The sequence below is a fragment of the Lepidothrix coronata genome, unplaced genomic scaffold, assembly GCF_001604755.1.
Source record: "Lepidothrix coronata isolate B3197 unplaced genomic scaffold, Lepidothrix_coronata-1.0 Scaffold12, whole genome shotgun sequence".
In the NCBI taxonomy this organism is placed as follows: domain Eukaryota; kingdom Metazoa; phylum Chordata; class Aves; order Passeriformes; family Pipridae; genus Lepidothrix; species Lepidothrix coronata.
In genome coordinates, this window is record NW_016690192.1 from 9,954,163 (window position 1) to 9,973,159 (window position 18,997).

General features: G+C 42.2%; 1 protein-coding gene across 8 annotated transcripts in view; it reads left to right on the top strand.

Annotated features, from left to right (window-relative positions):
* The window catches only part of LRRC8D (leucine rich repeat containing 8 family member D), a 59,236-nt gene extending 47,624 nt beyond the window's left edge, over nucleotides 1-11,612 (top strand). For all 8 annotated transcript variants that reach the window (XM_017805563.1, XM_017805561.1, XM_017805562.1 and 5 more), the window contains one exon: nucleotides 5,514-11,612. In XM_017805563.1, coding sequence (XP_017661052.1) covers nucleotides 5,516-8,083 — 2,568 coding nt within the window. In that variant the 5' untranslated portion in view covers nucleotides 5,514-5,515 and the 3' untranslated portion in view covers nucleotides 8,084-11,612. The remainder of the gene's footprint in view (nucleotides 1-5,513) is intronic.
* Nucleotides 11,613-18,997: the final 7,385 nt, after the last annotated feature.

The following is an 18,997-nucleotide window of genomic DNA, read 5'->3' on the forward strand; positions in this document are numbered from 1 at the left end:
GTGCTAATGATTCCTCCTTAATCATTTAAGTGTGTTATCAAATAACAGCATCATATGTTTCCATATATATTTATCTAATGAGATTTAATTATAAATAAAAGCTATTGGAGAACTTACTTGAAATGTTTTTCTATAGGAAATCTCCTTTCAGCTTTGTGTTCGTTCCTTTTTCCTTGTTCAGTTATCATCCATTATGGGATAGCCAAACAAAAATAAATCAACCTAGATATTTCAGATTGATTTTAAAATGAGTAGATTTGGTTGTGGTCAGATGTTTAGGGAAGAAACAGTGAGAGGGAATTCTTATTCTAATTTGGTGGAAAAATATAATGAAAATCTTTTCCTATGAAGCTTTTTATGTTAAATCTATTTCTGATTTTTCAGAGGCAAAAGCACCAATCAGGAAGTATCTGATAACATAAGCCACTCTCAGCCTTGCTTTCTGGTGTTAATGTTCTGCAGTACTTTTCCTCACTGAAGAAGTAGCAAAACACTTCATATGGTAGAGAAACACTATAAAAATGGATGTGTCAGCATGCTCAGAATGCATAAATTCATTCGTAGGCTTTTCTGTATGTCTTTATGCATAATTTCACAAGGGTTCTGGGGCTCCTCACACTTGATTCTTTGGAGAAGAAAAGAAAAAAAAGATAATGCCATCATTTTGACCTGTGCAGATTGTGTGTGGAACAACTGATATTTGCAGGGTGCTGGCTAACAGGAATCTTATAATCCATTCTTATCTCATTAATGTCTAATAGTCTGCCTTCAGAGGTAGAAAAGGGAAATAGAAACGGTTGGTGGAAAGAGACAACAAAATATACAGTGAAAATAAATTTAAACCTATGGTCACATGATCAAAAGCAAGCTAGCACAGCCTTTTAGTTATGGGAAAACTTAATTTCCTGTGGGAAGGGAGAAAACAATTTTGTTCATGGTAGCACTTTTTGTTTTCAGCTAGAAATGTTGAGGTTTTTTTAGGAAATTCTTTACCAGTTGCAGTGACAAGGCGAATTCAGGAATCTTTTTGTTTCCTGAAACAAAGTGGACTTGTTTGGAGTCTTGGGAACCTGAGAGTAAATTGAGTGGATCATATGCTGCAGTTCTTGTTTTATTTGTTTGTTTTGACTTTGAATTTGCTTTAACTTTAAATATGCTTTCAAGACAGGAGGACCAGTGACTTACAGGACAGGCAGTTTTTATCTGTGAGTACAGGAAGAAGTAGGATGTAAATAAACATTAGTGACATACCAGTCTGCTGCTTCCTTTTCCGCCAACTTCTGTATCTAAGCTAGAACAGTTTTTTAGGAAATATCCCCAATATGTTCATTTTGTATTTCAGCATTTATAGCCTGAAATATGTCAGAAATTCACCAAGCTAATCACATTCTGAGCTCTTTCTATTGTAATTTTTCTTTCAAACGAATGAAATTATTACAATTTTTAGGAATGATTTATGAAATTAGTTGCTACCCTTGCTGATTTAACATGAGCATGTAACAATTTTATTGTCATTGTTAATTTTTTCCTCTTGACATTCCATTCCCACTGTAACTTGTATAACTGCAAAATGAACAAAGTGGGTTTAATTCTACAGGTCCAGGTCAAACTACCACACTGCTTTTAGAATTTCAAGTTTTTCCACCTGAAATCTTAGAAGGTAGCAAGAAACAGCTGTGCTTAGAACAGTTGCATTTATTTAGGCTAGAGATTTTTTTTTTTCTTTTTGTTCAGGAGAGAGCATACATACACCCAAGTAGATAGAAAGTTAATGGATGGAGCTTGGAGAAGTTAATGTTATGCTAGAACATCATCCAAGTTACAGAACTGGAGACAAAGGGGTTGGGAGGAAAAGATTATTTGTTAAAATTAAAAGTCCTTGTGTAGCTGTGCAGCCCTAAGGATCATAGGCTGCAATAGGCTTGAATTAAAATCTGTGCTTATTAAAACTAAACTAAATATGGTATTTTAAAAAGGAGGCTATCCTTAAAGTCCATGTTGGGAATTAAAAAATATTTCTCTTCAAGAACCACAGTTTTCTAGTTTGAGTCTCTTGGGATCTTGGTTTGTCAAGACCCCATGTTCTGCTGAGCCTCAGGGTCCATTTGGTGCCTTGCAAGCCCTGAAAAGGGCTGAAATAAATGCATGTTTTCACCGTGAGACATCAGAAATTTTAACATTTCAGTTTGAGCTACCTGCTTACAGAGTTCTTCTGTATCAGGGTTGGGAGTAGACCATGCACTAGTCTTGGGGGGGCCACCTGTGGCAGGGTGTTGCAGGCTCTGCCTGCCAGACACAGACTGGCATTTGCATCCTTTTTTCTTTCTTTTTTCCTTACTTCTGTGTTATCATTGCAGCTTATAATGAAACCCAAACCCCAGTCTGGCACTTCTAAAATAAGAGTTGAAAATTTGTGATGAAAATACGATCTACCTACTCCAAGGAATATTCCGGACATCAGGGTTTAAAAGCAGGTTTAAAAAGCTTTGAATAGTTTAAATTCAGCTGTGGAATAAAGAAAACCCAAACCTATTATGATACAGTACAGACCCGTTGTTCTGAGTACCTCTTAATAGTTTGATTTTTAAGCATGTGCAGAAATATAATAAAAGTTAACTTATATGGTTATTATTTTAATAAAATCAAACACCACTACATGTAATGATGGATTTAAGAGAGAAGATATCAGATTTATTTGCAGCTCGTCAGAATGTGTCTTATACTGTGTGTAGGTTTATAGTTTTTCATTTTGGTTTTAAAGACTCAGAGCATTTAAACATTTTAGACATGTGAAGACAGAAACCTGTTTTCAGCTCTTGGAATTGATTTTTGCCAGCTAGAGAAAGGTCTGCCTGTCTTTTATGAAACACAGTGTTAGTAATGCCACAGAGGAGGTTTTTGTGTTTTATAATTGCTAATCTCTGCCAAAACAGCAGCTCTTCTGTGAGTATCAGTAACTTGAAAGAAAAGGCATGTTGAGAACATTGAATGTGGTACTTCTTGGTGTAAAGCTCCTGTTACACCATGCTGCCTACTGCCTTACAAAGAGGATCACACAGGCTCTGTTGTGTCTCCTAACGTTTTTGGAAATCATTTTGTTTGTGCAAGACAGAGGTCTGGTAGAGGCGATTTTTAGCTTTAGATTTTTTTTTTTTTTTATTGTTCTTTCTAAGTCTTTAGCTGGAACTACTTTGTGCTTTGTTATTTCTGTCCATTATTTCACTTGTTTAGAGCGGCTATGTCTGCACTGCTTGGGTTTCAGTGCTTTATCCATGTGTTCTCATGGCAGAAGCAAAAAAATCACCTTTATTCTGTGAAAGGAATTCTGTAGGCTGTGCCCCAAACCGCAAAGTAACTTCCCACGTAATTAGCTAGTGCAAAGTTGAGGGAAAGGCTAGCCCCAGAGGAACATGCAGTAGCAGCTACCCATGTTTGTTAGAGCAGTCAACTCATTCCTCCTTCCCATCCTGCTTGCCCTCCTCTCCCTGGACATGGCATAGCTGTGTGAGCAGCTGGGTGCGTGCAGGACTTGCCCTTGTTATGCGTTTGGCTTTTTGCTCTCCTGCTGAACTACTGCACTAGCAACCAGTGGGTGAGAAGTTCTTGTGGCAGCCAGTGTAGGTGAGACCACAGTGAAAACAGTCTGGAGACTGAGACTATCCCTTCCAAAGAGCTTCCTAGGAGAAAAAATCCATGCAGGGAAAAAAGTCACCTCTGCTGCTGTTTTGTGGTTCTCCTGTCCTGAGCAGGTGACAGCTGGGCCTTAGGAGTTTGGAGGATCCTTTATATCTATCTGTTCACACTAGCACAAATGACTAATGCTGTTCATTTGCACACTGTTATTTAAATGTTGAAGATAACAATTCTAGGGCAAGCAGTCATGCTGTGACTCAGTGTAGGTAAGCACTGGGAGACATTAAAGGAGTTGGGAGTTTGTAGCTAACTCCCAAGTAAGGCACTGCAAGGCTTTGATAGCTGTAGGGTGTGTAACTGGTCTGTGCTTCAGCACTTTCTACAGCAACTACAGCCCTGGGGAGGTGTGTGGGAAAAGGCTCAGGAACCATGCTGCTGGGAGGAGGCTCTTGTGGAGCTGGGAGAACTGTAAGACCTTGACAGCTTGTATTACTGATGAGGGAGGAGTATTTGCCATTCATTTCCCCACTGGAAAGTAAAGTGAGAGCTGGAAGCTCCTTCTGCTGGTTCCCTGAGAAACTGAGCCCTAACTTCTAAGTTTTGGCAACTACGCCAAGAGCACCAACGGAGATGAGTGCTGCAGTGAGATAAAGTCCTCTCCTATCTGGCTGCTTTCACCAGATCCCAGGCTTGGTATGCAAAAGTGGTAAAAGCTTCTGGGAGCAGAGTGTGGGAGGCTGGGTCCAGGATCCCTCTCTGTGTTGGAGGAGATGCTTTCATCGTGAGCTCCATGCCAGTAAAGAGGACCGCTGGCCTTTCCCACAGACGAGGACATGGGAGCTGCTTGCACTGGTGTGGGAAGGAGGGGTGTTCATGCATGCCTTTGGCCATATAGGCGGAGGCTGATATTTGGGTTCTGCATATAGAAATGTCTGGTTTCTAGAAATAATTATCATGTTGTATGTACATTGCCTGTGACACTGTCTTTTAGGGTGTGTAAGGTGCAGCTCTGTATGAACTGGTATGCTACAAGTTAAAAATAATAAATCTAATGTATCTTAGTACTGCCTGCTTTGATCTCCTTGTGCTCTGCTAAGCCCTTTTTCTCCCAAGCAAAGGGGGCTGGACTCTTCGATAATGTACATCCTGTCTTCTTCCCTGTTGCATGTGTGTACATAAGCTAGATATGTTTCTTTAGAAGTGACAAATTTGAGTCATAAGTTCAGCAGTTAAAATGACGATTTTACCACATCCTGCTTGCACAGGAAGCTTATTTTTTTAAAAAGCTGATAAGTTGAGTCCTCTATATTTTGTCAAAACAAAAAGCAAAGCAATCAATTTAAAGCTGCAAAGATGTTTGGATTCTCACATGATCAGTTTGCTGCTTTGACTCACAGTGCATATGTTTAACATAAAGTGAAAGCCTTGCAGTCTGCTCCTGTGCTACCTGCACTAACCAGCTTCTTATGATCACTGGGCTGTGATGATAATCTGAAAAAATGTTTTCCCCGTTATGTTAAGAGAAAGTTGTGGGTTTTTTTTTCCTGGTTAACTGGGTTGAATTTAATTGGAGGAGAAAAATGCATACAGTACCATTTGATGCAATCATAGAATGGTTTGGATTGGAAGGGACCTTAAGATGATCTAGTTTCAATGCTCCAGGCATGGGCAGGGATGTCACTCACTAGATCAGGTTGTTCAGGACTCCATCCAACTCAAGTATGCTACTCAAGTAGCCATTTTTACAGAACCGAATTTTGTGCAGCATAGTCTGTCATTGCATTTCTTGTTATTAATACATATCAGCTACAGCATTTTACTTTTCACATACTATAATCTCACCAGTCGACAATGCTGATTTTGTCTTTGTTCTCTTGTAGGAATGTTTACCCTTGCAGAAGTTGCATCGCTCAATGACATCCAGCCAACTTACCGTATCTTGAAACCATGGTGGGATGTATTTATGGATTATCTTGCTGTTGTTATGTTAATGGTTGCCATTTTTGCTGGAACCATGCAGCTGACAAAAGACCAGGTGGTCTGCTTGCCAGTTTTGCAGTCTACTGTAAATTCAAAAGTGCAGCCTGATACATCAGGAAAGGCTGACTTTACCACTGTTGAAACAACCACTGGTCAAGGAGAAGAAGCATCAATGAGAACTGTTTCCTTTGAAAGTACTACTGTAAGACCTGACATTTTTCTGAGTGGAGCTACCTCTTCTCAGTATCAATCCACTGAATCAGGTCAGGAGCTGAAGAAGGAGCAGAAAGATTCCTCAGGCCGTAAAACAAATTTGGATTTTCAGCAGTACATATTTATTAACCAGATGTGCTATCATTTGGCTCTTCCGTGGTACTCAAAGTATTTTCCCTATCTTGTTCTCATCCATACTATCATTTTGATAGTCAGTAGCAATTTTTGGTTCAAGTATCCCAAGACTTGCTCAAAAATTGAGCATTTTGTGTCTATATTGGGGAAGTGTTTTGAGTCCCCTTGGACTACAAAAGCATTGTCCGAAACGGCATGTGAGGACTCCGAGGAGAACAAACAGAGGTTAACTGGTGCCCAGTCCCTGCCCAAGTATGTTTCCACTAGCAGTGATGAAGGAAGCCCAAGTGCTAGCACTCCCATGATAACCAAATCTGGCTTCAAATTTTCAGCTGACAAGCCGATGATTGAGATTCCCAGCGTCACGATTTTAGATAAGAAAGATGGAGAACAAGCCAAAGCACTGTTTGAGAAAGTCCGTAAGTTCCGGGCTCATGTGGAAGACAGTGATCTGATTTATAAGCTGTATGTTGGCCAGACTGTCATCAAGACTGTCAAGTTCATATTTATACTCTGCTATACTGCGAACTTTGTCAACACCATTAGTTTTGAACACATTTGCAACCCGAAAGTGGAACATCTGATTGGCTACACACAGTTTGAATGTACACACAATATGGCTTATATGTTGAAGAAGCTGCTTATCAGCTATATTTCCCTCATTTGTGTGTATGGTTTTATCTGCCTCTACACGCTTTTCTGGCTGGTCCGAATACCTTTAAAAGAATATTCTTTTGAAAAGGTCAGAGAAGAGAGTAGCTTCAGTGATATCCCTGATGTCAAAAATGATTTTGCATTTCTCTTGCATATGGTAGATCAGTATGACCAGCTGTATTCTAAGCGATTTGGTGTCTTTTTGTCAGAGGTGAGCGAGAACAAACTACGCGGCATTAGTTTAAACCATGAATGGACTTATGAAAAGCTTCGGCAACATGTTTCCCGCAATGCCCAGGACAAGCAGGAGCTGCACCTCTTCATGCTGTCGGGGGTCCCGGATGCAGTGTTTGATCTGACGGATCTGGATGTGTTGAAACTGGAGCTGATTCCTGAAGCAAAAATTACAGCCAAAATTTCCCAGATGACAAATCTTCAGGAGCTTCATCTGTACCACTGCCCTGCAAAGGTCGAGCAGACGGCCTTCAGCTTCCTCCGGGACCACTTGAGATGCCTTCATGTGAAATTCACAGATGTTGCAGAAATTCCTGCGTGGGTGTATTTGCTCAAAACCCTCCGTGAATTGTACTTGATAGGCAACTTGAACTCTGAAAACAATAAAATGATAGGGCTTGAATCTCTTAGAGAGTTGAGACACCTTAAAATTCTCCACGTGAAGAGCAATTTGACCAAAATTCCCCCCAATATCACAGATGTAGCACCACATCTGACAAAACTAGTCATTCATAATGATGGCACTAAGCTTGTGGTACTCAATAGCCTTAAGAAAATGACTAATGTTGCGGAGTTGGAACTGCAGAACTGTGAACTGGAGAGAATTCCCCATGCCATCTTCAGTCTTTCTAACTTACAGGAACTGGATTTAAAGTCAAATAGCATACGCACAATTGAAGAAATCATCAGTTTCCAGCATTTAAAAAGACTGACTTGTTTAAAGCTGTGGCACAATAAAATAGTTAGCATTCCTTCCTCCATTACCCACATAAAGAATTTGGAGTCTCTTTATCTCTCAAATAACAAACTCGAAACCTTACCTGCCGCAGTGTTCAGTTTACAGAAACTTAGGTGTTTAGATGTAAGCTTCAACTCAATTGCGGTGATTCCAGTGGAAATAGGTTTGCTTCAAAATCTTCAGCATTTTCACATCACAGGAAACAAAGTCGACGTTTTGCCAAAACAGTTGTTTAAATGTGTTAAATTGAGGACTTTGAGTCTGGGACAAAACTGTATTACCTCAATCCCAGATAAAGTAAGTCAGCTGTTGCAGCTGACTTACCTGGAACTGAAGGGAAACTGCTTGGACCGTCTGCCAGTTACGCTGGGGCAGTGTCAGCTTCTCAGGAAAAGTGGGCTCGTAGTGGAAGATCACCTCTTTGATGCTTTGCCCTCAGAAGTTAAGGAGGTGTTGAATCAAGACACAAGCATTCCCTTTGCTAATGGGATTTAGACGGAGATGAAATGCTCTGATAGCTGACTTCCAAATGGCAGATGCTATAAAGTACAGCAATTGTGAGACATGTGTTTTAGAAAGCAGAATTCGTTGGAAGGCAGGACTGCTAGCAGGATTAGAAGAGGTATAACTGAGTGTTCAATGTTTGCAGTGTTTCAAAAGATCATTTCCAAAATTTTTGAGAGGATAAAGAACCTTAATAATCTCAATTCTTTTTTCCTTAAATTGTTTGTAACTTGGATGCTGCCGCTTTTGAATGTTTACAAATTTGCTTGCCTGCTTAAAGTTAATGATTAAATTGATGACCTTTTCTTACTATGCAAGTTATTCCTTAAGGTCTGGTTTTATTTTAGTGCATTATGGGGAGGAAAACCAAGGCTAAATGTTGTATATGGTATGTATCTAACAGCACTTGAAGCACACACTGAATTGTGTTGTTAGTGTTTAGCCATCCTTGGCAAATAAAAACAGTTTGGCTGTGATTTGAACTGCACCGGAATCACCATTTCCCTGCATTAAGGTATGTGGTTTCATAGAATTATAGAATTGTTTAGGTTGGCAAAGACTTTTAAGTTCATCAGGTTCAACCATTAACCTAACACTGCCAAATCCACCACTGAACCATGTCCGTAAAACCCACGTCTGTGCTTTTTTTGAATGCTTCTGGGGCTGGTGATTCCACCTCTTCTCTGGGCAGCCTGTTCCAATGCTTGACCACTCTTTCAGTGAAGAAATTTTTCCTAATCTAAACCTTCCCTGGCACAACTTGAGCCTGTGTCCTCCTGGCCTGTTGCTTCTGGGAGAAAAGACTGACCCCCACCTCACTCCAACCTCCTTTCAGGTAGTTGTAGGGAGCAATAAAATCCCTTCCAAGCCTCATTTTCTCCAGACTAAATACCCCAGCTCCCTTGGCTGCTCCTCATAAGACCTGTGCTCCAGACCCTTCAGCAGCTCCATGGCCCTTCTCTGGACATGCTCCTGTACCTCAATGGTTTGTGTCATTCTTCATCCTCAAGGCCTCATGTTGTTGAGTGAGATTCCTTCTGTGGTCTGGTGTGTTGCTCCTTTACTCTAGCAAAGCCTGGTCACCTTCCTGCAGCTGATCTCCCCCTCAGATTCCATAACTCCTCTGTCCTATGCAGCAGTGGGTGGTAAAAGGGAGAATACAGCCACTTGGCATTCAAGTTGTGGATAGTTTTGAGAGTTGAACTGTTTTTTGCAAGGTGACTTGGAAAGTCATTAAACACCAAGTGACTTTGGTGCTCATATTTTGCTCTTCTGAGTTTTCATCTGGGAAACTCGAGGTGTTTTATGAGTTGATTGGTTTTTTTTCATAGCCCTTGATTAGGACCTGGGGTGTCTGTTTCATTTACTGGACTAATGACAGACATAAGATTTTTGATTTACTCAAACATGATTAAGTTTTATCACCTGTTGTGGTGTCTTCCACACCTGGACTTTACCATAAGAGCACCCTTCTCCCCACCCCAGCCCAAGTAATTTGATGTCTTTGAACACTTACACACTGTTAGCAAACCCTAACTGTGTGCCAGATCAGTCATCAAATAAAGAAAAAAACAGACAGCAGTGAGTGTGGGATTTTTGTTGTTGGTTTTTTTTTTGTTTTTTTTTTTTTAATGTTGTTTTTTTAACTTGAGTTTGCATTGCTAGAACCATTAGAGAAATATAATCCATTAAATCTGCAAAATCATCAGTTGTAAATCTCGGTCATTTACATTCCATGTGTGCAGAAAAGAAGTACTATGCTGGGAGATGATTGCATGATTACTCATGGTTTAAACACAATTCCCTATTGTAGTGTGGTCAGGACTGAACTAGTCTGTAGTTTAAGGGACTGTTCTTCTCACAGAAATCCTCATGCACAGTGATTTCTACTGTAACTTCACCAGAGCTGCCCTGACTCACACCACTATTAATGAGGGGATAGTTTAGGCCTAGAGGCATTGAGCAGGCAGGAACATTTCAAATACTGCTCTTAGGAGTCTTGCACATTTTATTGTTAATAATTTACTGTTAGTCATGCTGGGAGGACTGTTCTCAGCTGTAGGTAGCAGTCTCTGAGTACATACCTGCACCGTATGTTTATGTATATCAGACGACCAGTTTATGAATAGTGGTTTTCCTACTTCTCATGGGGATATGGTCTGTTTTCCACTTGCCAGCAGGTAGTAAACTTGGGATGTTGACAGTTTTACAACACCAAGTCACAGGTTAGGCAGAATACTTGCAGTTACTGATCTGTCCTCCACTGAGAAACTTAGTGCTAATCCTCATATATTTTTTTTAAGTAGAAGTTAAGGCTGCAATGGGTTATTTTTTTTTAAGAAACTCTTTAATTTGTTTATTTTTTGCACATAGATCACTTTAAAATTGCTGGACTATTGACTCTTTAGAAAAACTGTGGAATATACTATTGGTGTATGCTTTGTATTTGTTGTTGAGTGTAATTTCAGCTTCCAAGAAATTGTGTGTAGGAGGGAGGAAGAGTTGGAGGATGGCAAAATAATTAAAATATTTAGAAAAATAGTTCTATTTATCATCCGTTTTTCCTTTTCTGAAATAGAAGAGTCACGCAGAATGTGGCTGTGTATCGATCTAGCTTTAAAAAGCTTTTTTTGGTGTTTCTGATTCTCCTACTGACCCTATTGATGTTCAGAAAATAAACCTGTGTCTTTCATATGAGTATGGTATACTCAAAAAATAAACCTGTGTCCACTTAATGAATATGTTATACATAATTTAGACCATTGTTTTGACTAGTTATTAGCCAACTGTACTTCTTTAGACAAGTTCCTCCAAAATAAGTGTATGTTAAAGTTAATTTCAGGCTTCTAATGCTTGCTCAGCATAAACTCCATTATTGTTTTTAGGAAATCTTTCTCAGAGTGGGGAGGAACTGCCCATAATCCCCATGTCACCTCCCCCCAGTCCTTCCTCCTCTCTGTGACTGTTTATAATGTTCCTATTTCCTGCGTGTCAACTGACACAGTCTTGCTTTTACAGTCTTGGAAGTTCATCTCTTTTCCATGTAAGGCATGTAAAATATATTTTGCATTTCTATTTGATTTAATAAATAAGATGTTTATATCTTCCTCTAATCTATTTTTTTAATGGGTGAGAAGTGTGTTTGCATAGTAAAAGCTCTGTACCTTATGATGAATTCGTTCTGTGGTGCCTGTAATCTAAGAAGGAAAAGGTATGAGTTACTGCTCCTAGTAAATCCTGCAGGTATGGTTTCTAACTAAGATACAGTACTTCAGCATAATTTTTCTCTTTTTTTCCCATATGTACAATCTACATGACCTACCACTGTTTTAATTTGGCTAATGGAGTTTTCAGAACGTATGTATGGCCCCGGAAGAAAGACTTCCGTGTTTGTTCAAACAAGAGGAAGTAAGAAATTGCCCATTTTGTTTGCTCCTGCCACTGTAACTCCTTTCTCTGAAGATCCTTTAGTTTTCCAATAAATTGACCTTTTGGAAGCTGCTTCCAATGATGCAACAGAGCTGTGACTGTCCTGAGCAGGTATCAGACCTCTTGGTATAAGGCAGGATGCTGACACTTGTGAAAGGATTTCTGCTGCTAAATAAATGGCTTTGCAGTCCTGAGCTGCCCCCTCTGGTAGCAAAGCAGGATGCCCAGACACTGCCAGTCATGTCTGAGAATGGGGCATCTGCTTTGTGGACTGTATTTTTAATAAAAATCTTATAGAAATAACTGTTCTGTATATTGTATTTCCAGGGAATATTGTGCACAGCAATTGGTGGTGTATGGTTATGTGAAGGCAATGGGCTAGACTGTGATTCCTGCACTTGAAGTCAAGTTGAACAAACGAGGTGCTCCTACAGCTGTGATGTTGACTGTCATTCTCATTGCTTGCAGGAACAGGTTTTGGCTTTCAGACTTCTTGGTTCTTAAGACTGGGAGTTGGGCAGGAAACCTCACAGTCCCAAGTATAACTCTTCTGCAGCTTATTGTGAACATGAAAAATGAGGCTTCTGTTGGGTCTTTGGGTTGGGAACCCATGAGGGTGCTAAAGATGAGAACAAAAACCTCGAATTTGCTGAGGGATCCCAGTGTTGCTGGCAGAGCCATAGGGCACAGTGGCAGTGGGCTGAGGGTCGCTTATCTGGGCAGCTGTCTGTGATGGGATCATTGTCTGTGCAACAACTGGCCTCGAAGATATCGTGGAGTGGGGCACTGCTCTTCAGTCCAAAGCAAGGAGGGAGGCTAAGCCTGGTGACTTGAGACCTATTTTTGGGTTTGGTACAGCCTTCTCACCTGGGGTAAAGGATATTAAAAAAATTTCAATTTCCTGTCTGTAAGCTGTGGATTCTTTAATGGAGGCAAAATGCCTTCATGATTGTGAAATACACAAATCATGCAGAAATTATGTCATGTAGAAAGATTCAGGGGGCTTAGGCAGTCTTGTCATTAGCTGCATGGCAGAGCCCTATCAATGCGTTTCTAATGTGTGATCCCAGAACAGTTTGATTTAGACAGCAAACTATCAGAGGCAGGACTAGAAGATACCTCAAGATGTGTTTAAGCCTGCCACCCTGGCTCATGGAAAAGTAAGGTTCCCTAACTCATTCCTGCCAGATGTTTGGCAAGATGTAGGAATGGGTTAGACAGTGATGGAAATTCCAGCCTCTCTAGGCAAACTGTTTACTTAATGATCTTCCTGTTGAAGAAACACAGCTAGACAAAAACTGCTGATACTCTCTTTAGGCCAAACCAAATGATTGGAAATGTATTAACCCGTTTGCTTGCAGAAGTACAGACTGAGATAGACTGGTATATGGATATGTTGCATTCCAAGCACCTTGGGAGGACCAAATTTTGGGATTCCTTTGAAAAAAAACCCCGAGGAACAGCTTGCATCAGTTTGGTTGCACTGTATCTGTAAACAGTTGCATTCCCCAGTGATGGCAAGGCTATCTGCAACCACTGTGCAATGCATTTATGACTGGTCTGCCCCATCTTAGGCTGGTGGCTGACATCCTTGCCCTTGCAAAGCCTATATGGTTGGTTTGTTCACAAAGACATTTTGCAAAGGCATTTAAATAAGATGTTTCTTGAGCAAGTTTGCTGTAGGAACATGCAAGTCAATCCTTAAGATTGCCAGAACTGAAAGAATTGAGATGAATTCTGTAGTGTTTTTGACCTTGCCATTAACCTCTTGCCTCCCACTGTGAATTGATAAAATTACTGCACGAACTACTGATTAGAGTACAGGGTTATCCAAATGGTTGGCATTTTAGCACTGTAGAAGACTTCCCAGTTCAGGCTGCCTATTTGTGCTTGTACAGTGTGTTCAGCACTTAAACCAAAGGCATCAAACAGTGAGGTTGCAAAACCCTGTGGGCTTATGCTGTGACCAATTTTCCAGGACAGCAAATCATTCCCCATGCTTCTGAAGGGCGGGAAGCCTGTGTTACCGAGTACAGTTGTTTCTGTTAGCAAAGATGAAGCTTTAGAATTAAGCTCAGAAACAGATTTTCCAAGCTGATTACAAACACGCACCCATTCCATGATAAAAGTCATGAGAGATGTCGTTTCTGGCAGAGATGCTGAAAATAGTTCCTGTAACTCAGCCAGGCATGGGTGCAGAAGTGGCAGCTCTTAAACGCTGTACATCAACACAATACAACTTAAGTGAGGATCTTTAAAACCACACACTCTGGAGTTGGGCCAGGCTGCATCTCCCTCTGTTCCCTGAAGAGAACAGCCCCTAAGCCCTTTTGCAATTACTATCGCTAGGACCTTTGTTCTGTCTTGCCTCCAACAGCACATTGCCCCTTGATGCTGGAGGTAATATAGGGTTATTGGTTTAATAATGACTGCTTGGGAAGAATGCCATCTTCTAAATTAACACCACAGTTGCTTGCAGGAAGTCTCCCAGCACAGAGCAGGTCTGTTCCCATAAAATGAACATGTTGTGCCCATAAACAATAAAATCTCAAGTTGGGACTGGGTTGCGTAGACCATTAGTAATAAATGCACAAAATGTTGCTGTTCAGCTAACCAGTAGTTTTGCTGGGTAGTTTTGCTGCTTTACATGGTTTGTAAAAATGGATTTTAAGACCCTTTTCCCTGACACCATCCTGCATCATCTCTGGACCCAATGTTGCGGGCCTGGGGCAGGCTTGGCTTACCTCAGAGGGTGTTGCTGGAGCTGTCCTGGCAAAGCTGGGGTGAGAGAAGGTCTGGCAGCTATGCCAGCACCTCACGGAGGCTGGAGGCTCCCCTCTGCTGAGGAAGCCAGAATTATCTCGCTCCTCCTGAGGCATCATCTATGGGAGACGCCATACAAGAGTGTGCCCTGGACCACAAAATAAAGGTAATACTGTTGAATGAAACCTATTGCCATGTCATGTGTCTGAAAGGCGGGGATCATGATAATAGGAGGAAATGCAGAATCAGAGAAAAAAAAGGTAATAAATGGACCTGAGGGGAGGTAGAAATTTCAGAAGTTTTAGGACAATAGTGTAAAACCTGGAGTGTAAGTTATGTGTGCTTCTGGCTAGAGCCAAGTTCAAACCTTCAGGTTTGAACCTTGGCCTTTTGAACTCGGCTTTTCCTTTTCTTTTTTTTTTTTTCTTTACTTTTGTCCCCTTTGCTTCTCAGAGAGGGCCTTAGGGTGCCTGTGCAACTGCTGCTTAGATGCTCTCCTTCCCCTCTTGCTCCTGTGCAAGTATCCATGGTAGCTCATCCCTGCAGAACTATTAACACTTATCCCAGCACAGCCATACCTGGAACTGCACCCCTGCTCTGGCTGCATGCCCGACAGTGCTCTGCAGGGAAAGCCTGGGCACTGTCGAGGGCTGGAGTCTAATCTTGGAACTGCAGCTTCCCCTTGTGAAGGGATTCTCCCTCCTCTGGCTGGTAGGTGATACCCAAGTGGGTATCAGCCAGCACAGGGAGGCTTGAAGTTCCCTTCCAGCTGCCTGAAAATGCTGGGGCTAGTGGGGTCCTGCCCACTTTCAGCTCTCAAACATCCTGATGAAACCACATTTTTCCTGCAGCCCTCCAAGGAAAGGGTTTCCATAACGTCCTTAAGTTGTAATTTCCATAGGCATCCTCATGGCTCCTGTAGTTTTGTGTCCTAAGAGCCTTCACTATCTTTGTTGATAATTGGGTTGTGTGTTTTTTACCTTGTTCACAGAGGATGCAGAGAACACCTGATGATTGTCACAGCTGCCTTCTGCAGTGAGTGCTGCTTCTCCACCCCTTTCATTTTTTTCTCTGCCTTGGGTTAAACCCCTTCCTTCAGCCTTTCACCACGTGTTGTTTGGGTGTGTTTATTATCCCCGTAACTCTTGTTACTCTCTTCTCAGTCCTTTCAGTTTACCAAGTTTGGCGATTGGTCTCCAAGCCCTCCAGTCTCTTAGCTATCCTGAGAGTTTTATTCTGGACTTCTGCACTGCTGCAAGGGTGTCTTGTGGATGTAAAATGCTAGGCAAGTGGAGACTCTGAGTATGTACCCAGGTCTGTAGGGCTGTAATGCATGACAGAGCTGGAAACCGAATGCCTTTCAGGACCTCGGGTTTTAACCTATCGAAATTGTGAAATGTGTTTAACAAAAGGGAAAGACCAGCTGGATTGTAAATTGATCACTGTCAATACTGGTTTGTGTATTTGAGACCTAAGAAAATGCCAGCATGATCTGACCCAGGAGAATGAAATAGGTTTCTAGCTGTCTTTGTATTAAAATCTTGTTAAGTAAATTGGCTTTAAAATTGTGTGTGGAAGCGCTGTCCCTGCAAGTCAGCACTAGTGTGGTTGAATAATTCACTGAGTACTTGGGAATATTCCTCAGACCTTCAGAGCTGTTTATGGCTGAGGACATGTCCCTCTCACCACAAATTTCAGCCTTCACCCAGAGCATGGGTGTTTACCCCAGGTACTGGTGATCTGAAATCACAGTGATCTAGTGCCATCTCTGCAAGACAGAGGTCAGCTCCAGGAGTCCACACAGGCACTGCACAAAGAAGCCTTAGCATGTCCTCTCACAGGGACCTTCTCTTCTTTCAGTTTAGGACCAGTAAAGCTGACAGGCTGCAATTTTGAACTAGAACTCTACAGAAGAGGCCTTAATTAAGTAATTTTTCTGAAGTAATTAAATGACTGTAAAATGATCACATAGATAGCAGTGCTGCACCATAGTTTGAAACCTGACTTTCTCCTCCCCATCAGGAAATCAAGAGAATCTTGGCCACCCCTATCCCAGCACAGCAGTTATGTTCCTAGCCAGGATGTCTCTGTAGGAGTTGCCCCACTGAAGATTTACACCCGCTGCGCAAGGTAATCATATCTTCAGAGGAAGGCAGTCAGGGTTACTGTCCCAGGTAAAGGTCCTTGTGCCTCTGGAGCTTTGTTTATGTTTGTTCTTGCACTGATCATCCCTAGCAACATGTTTAACTCTGAATATATTTGTTTAATTAAATGCTTTTAACATTTTTTACGGGGCCTCTAGTTGTTGAGTCCCCCAGAGGAGCTCGGCAGCAGACAGCATGGGTTGTGAAACACTGGTGAACAGCTTGGATGGGACACAGAGGGTCTGAAAATGAGCATTTTAGCTTTACATTCTGCTGCTCTCTCCTCACCAGACTGAGAAAGGGCTGGCATGGAGGAGACCTTAGAGATCTAGTATCACTGTGGTTTTGTTATGTGGCAATCAATGCTCCTGACAGACTGAATGGCTGCTGCTATTATTAGCACAGTGTTGGTGGGGTGATTAGCTCTATGCAAGACTTGAGTTCAAAGAAGCTTAAAGGATGAATAGACAGATGCAAACTGGACTAGGCACTGGATATTATAAAACTATACCAGTTCTATGTGATGTGGAAAAAGGTGTGTAGATGCTGATTCTCCACTTGTTATCCTGCTGGCCACAGCATTTCCAGTGCTTAACAGCTAATGGGCCTCAGTGTGAGCTGCTGCTCCTCAGTGTATGAAGGTGGAGCAGGCTGGGTGCCCAGGAGGGGTTCCCCATCCTGGGATGTGCAGTGGGGTGGGCAGGTTTACAAGGACTTGGGGTAAAGAAGTCACTGCCTGCAGGGCTGGCTCTGTTCCTGTCAGTAGCTGTGAAGGACAATTTTGCAGGAGAAAAACAACTCTAAACACTCGTTTCAGTCCAAAAGTATTTTGGTGTGGTGCAGTTGAGGAAGTTTGCAGCTGTGAAACTCCTTGCTACAGGATATTGGGGATGCTGTTAGTTTTCATAATCTGAAGAGGATGCAAAGGAAGTTCATGGGAGAGAAGTTCAGGGAGAATTAGCAAATACAAGGAAACTACCTCTCCTGTGGTATGGCCCTGGCTTTTGTCCTGATTTTCCTATCAGGAAAATAGGAAGCTGCAGCACCTCCTTTGGCTGCCGTGAAGAAGGAATGTTCTCCCACAAAATGCCCTGGTGGAGAGCAAACGGCCGCTATGTGCTGTGCAAGCCTCCCTCCTCCCCTCAGGAGGCACCACAACCACAGCACCTGCTGACGCCCCAGAGCACACAGCATGGCTGCTAGCCTTGGGCATGGCTTCACTTCCTCCATCATGGCACCTTTATTACAGACTGCTTGGGATAACTTTCTGTGACAGAAAAACCAAATTCTCTGTCCTTCTCTGCCTTGTTTTTATCCATCCTTCAGAGCACATGCCCACTTTGTTTTTCCAGGCAGACCTGCATTGTTGTCTGGGCACAGAGGCACCATCTGCTCAAAGGGGAAAGGCATTACTCCTTGGTGTAAGCTACAGCCTTTGATAGATATTTCTTTGATTGTGTCACACAAACAGACCCAAATCATGGTATGTGCCCCAGCCACTCATCTTTGCCCTCTTTAGGGGCTTCTCACTGGCAGCAACCCCTCTCCTTCCTGCCACGTGCAGGATGCCCCATTGTTTGCTAGTTCCTGAGTGGTCTGAGCTTGTACAGCCTTGTGGCTCCTTGTACAGCCCTTGTGCAGAAGAGAAGGATGGGGCTTCAGGCACTGCTGGCAGAGGATACTTGAGTCCCACTCCTGCTCACACAGGGGGAGAAGGGACTGCCAGATACCACCATCCTCCCTGATTTGTGCTAAAGACAGGCATGTACCTCTGGTCTGACACATGGAGGAGAGGAAGGGATGGATGACTGGTGCTTGGCTTTTGCTGATTTTGTGTCTCTCCAAAGCACTGTCCAAAAGAGGACCCTGATGGGGCTCTTCCACTTCCTCTGCATGCTAGGAGTTGCTGGGGGATGTGCTGATTTTGGGGCAGGGCAAGCCAAGTGTTTTGGAGCTCTTTGGAGCTGACTTATAAATGCAAAGCTTTTTTTCAGACTGAGTACATAGAGCAAGACCCTTGCTGTCTCCTGGAGCAGTCACCACATTTGGAAATGCAGGTTTGATTCCTTCTATGAGGTCTCACACAAAAACAGTCACTAAGTGGCTGTCAAAGGCCGAGGTGGTGGAAATTTCCTGCTTCTAGTATTGCAGAGTCGAAGTGAGGCACAGCTTGGGAGATTAATGCGATGATTATGAGGAGTTTGGAACGGGTCCTAACGCATCACAAAAAGCAAAGAAATCCTGCAGTTCAATGTGCTGACTGTTCACAGGGCTGTTCTGCCTCTTCACCGCTCACCTCCTGAAGCTCTGTCGTTAAAAAGAGTATGGTTAAATGAGCTCCAGTGAAACAATCCTCTAAAAAACCTGGTTGTTGCTCAGAGCTTGATCACTAGCTGGGGTAGAGATGAACTGCTCCTGCCCTAATCCCCCTTAAAGAATGTTTTTCTGTTACCAAAATGTTTGTTCTGAATTCTTTTGACTTCACATCCAAAATGATTAAAAACTTGTTTTTTCCAGATGCTTCTTTTGAAAACTGCTCACTCCATTTGGAGTGGTCTTTTATACATTT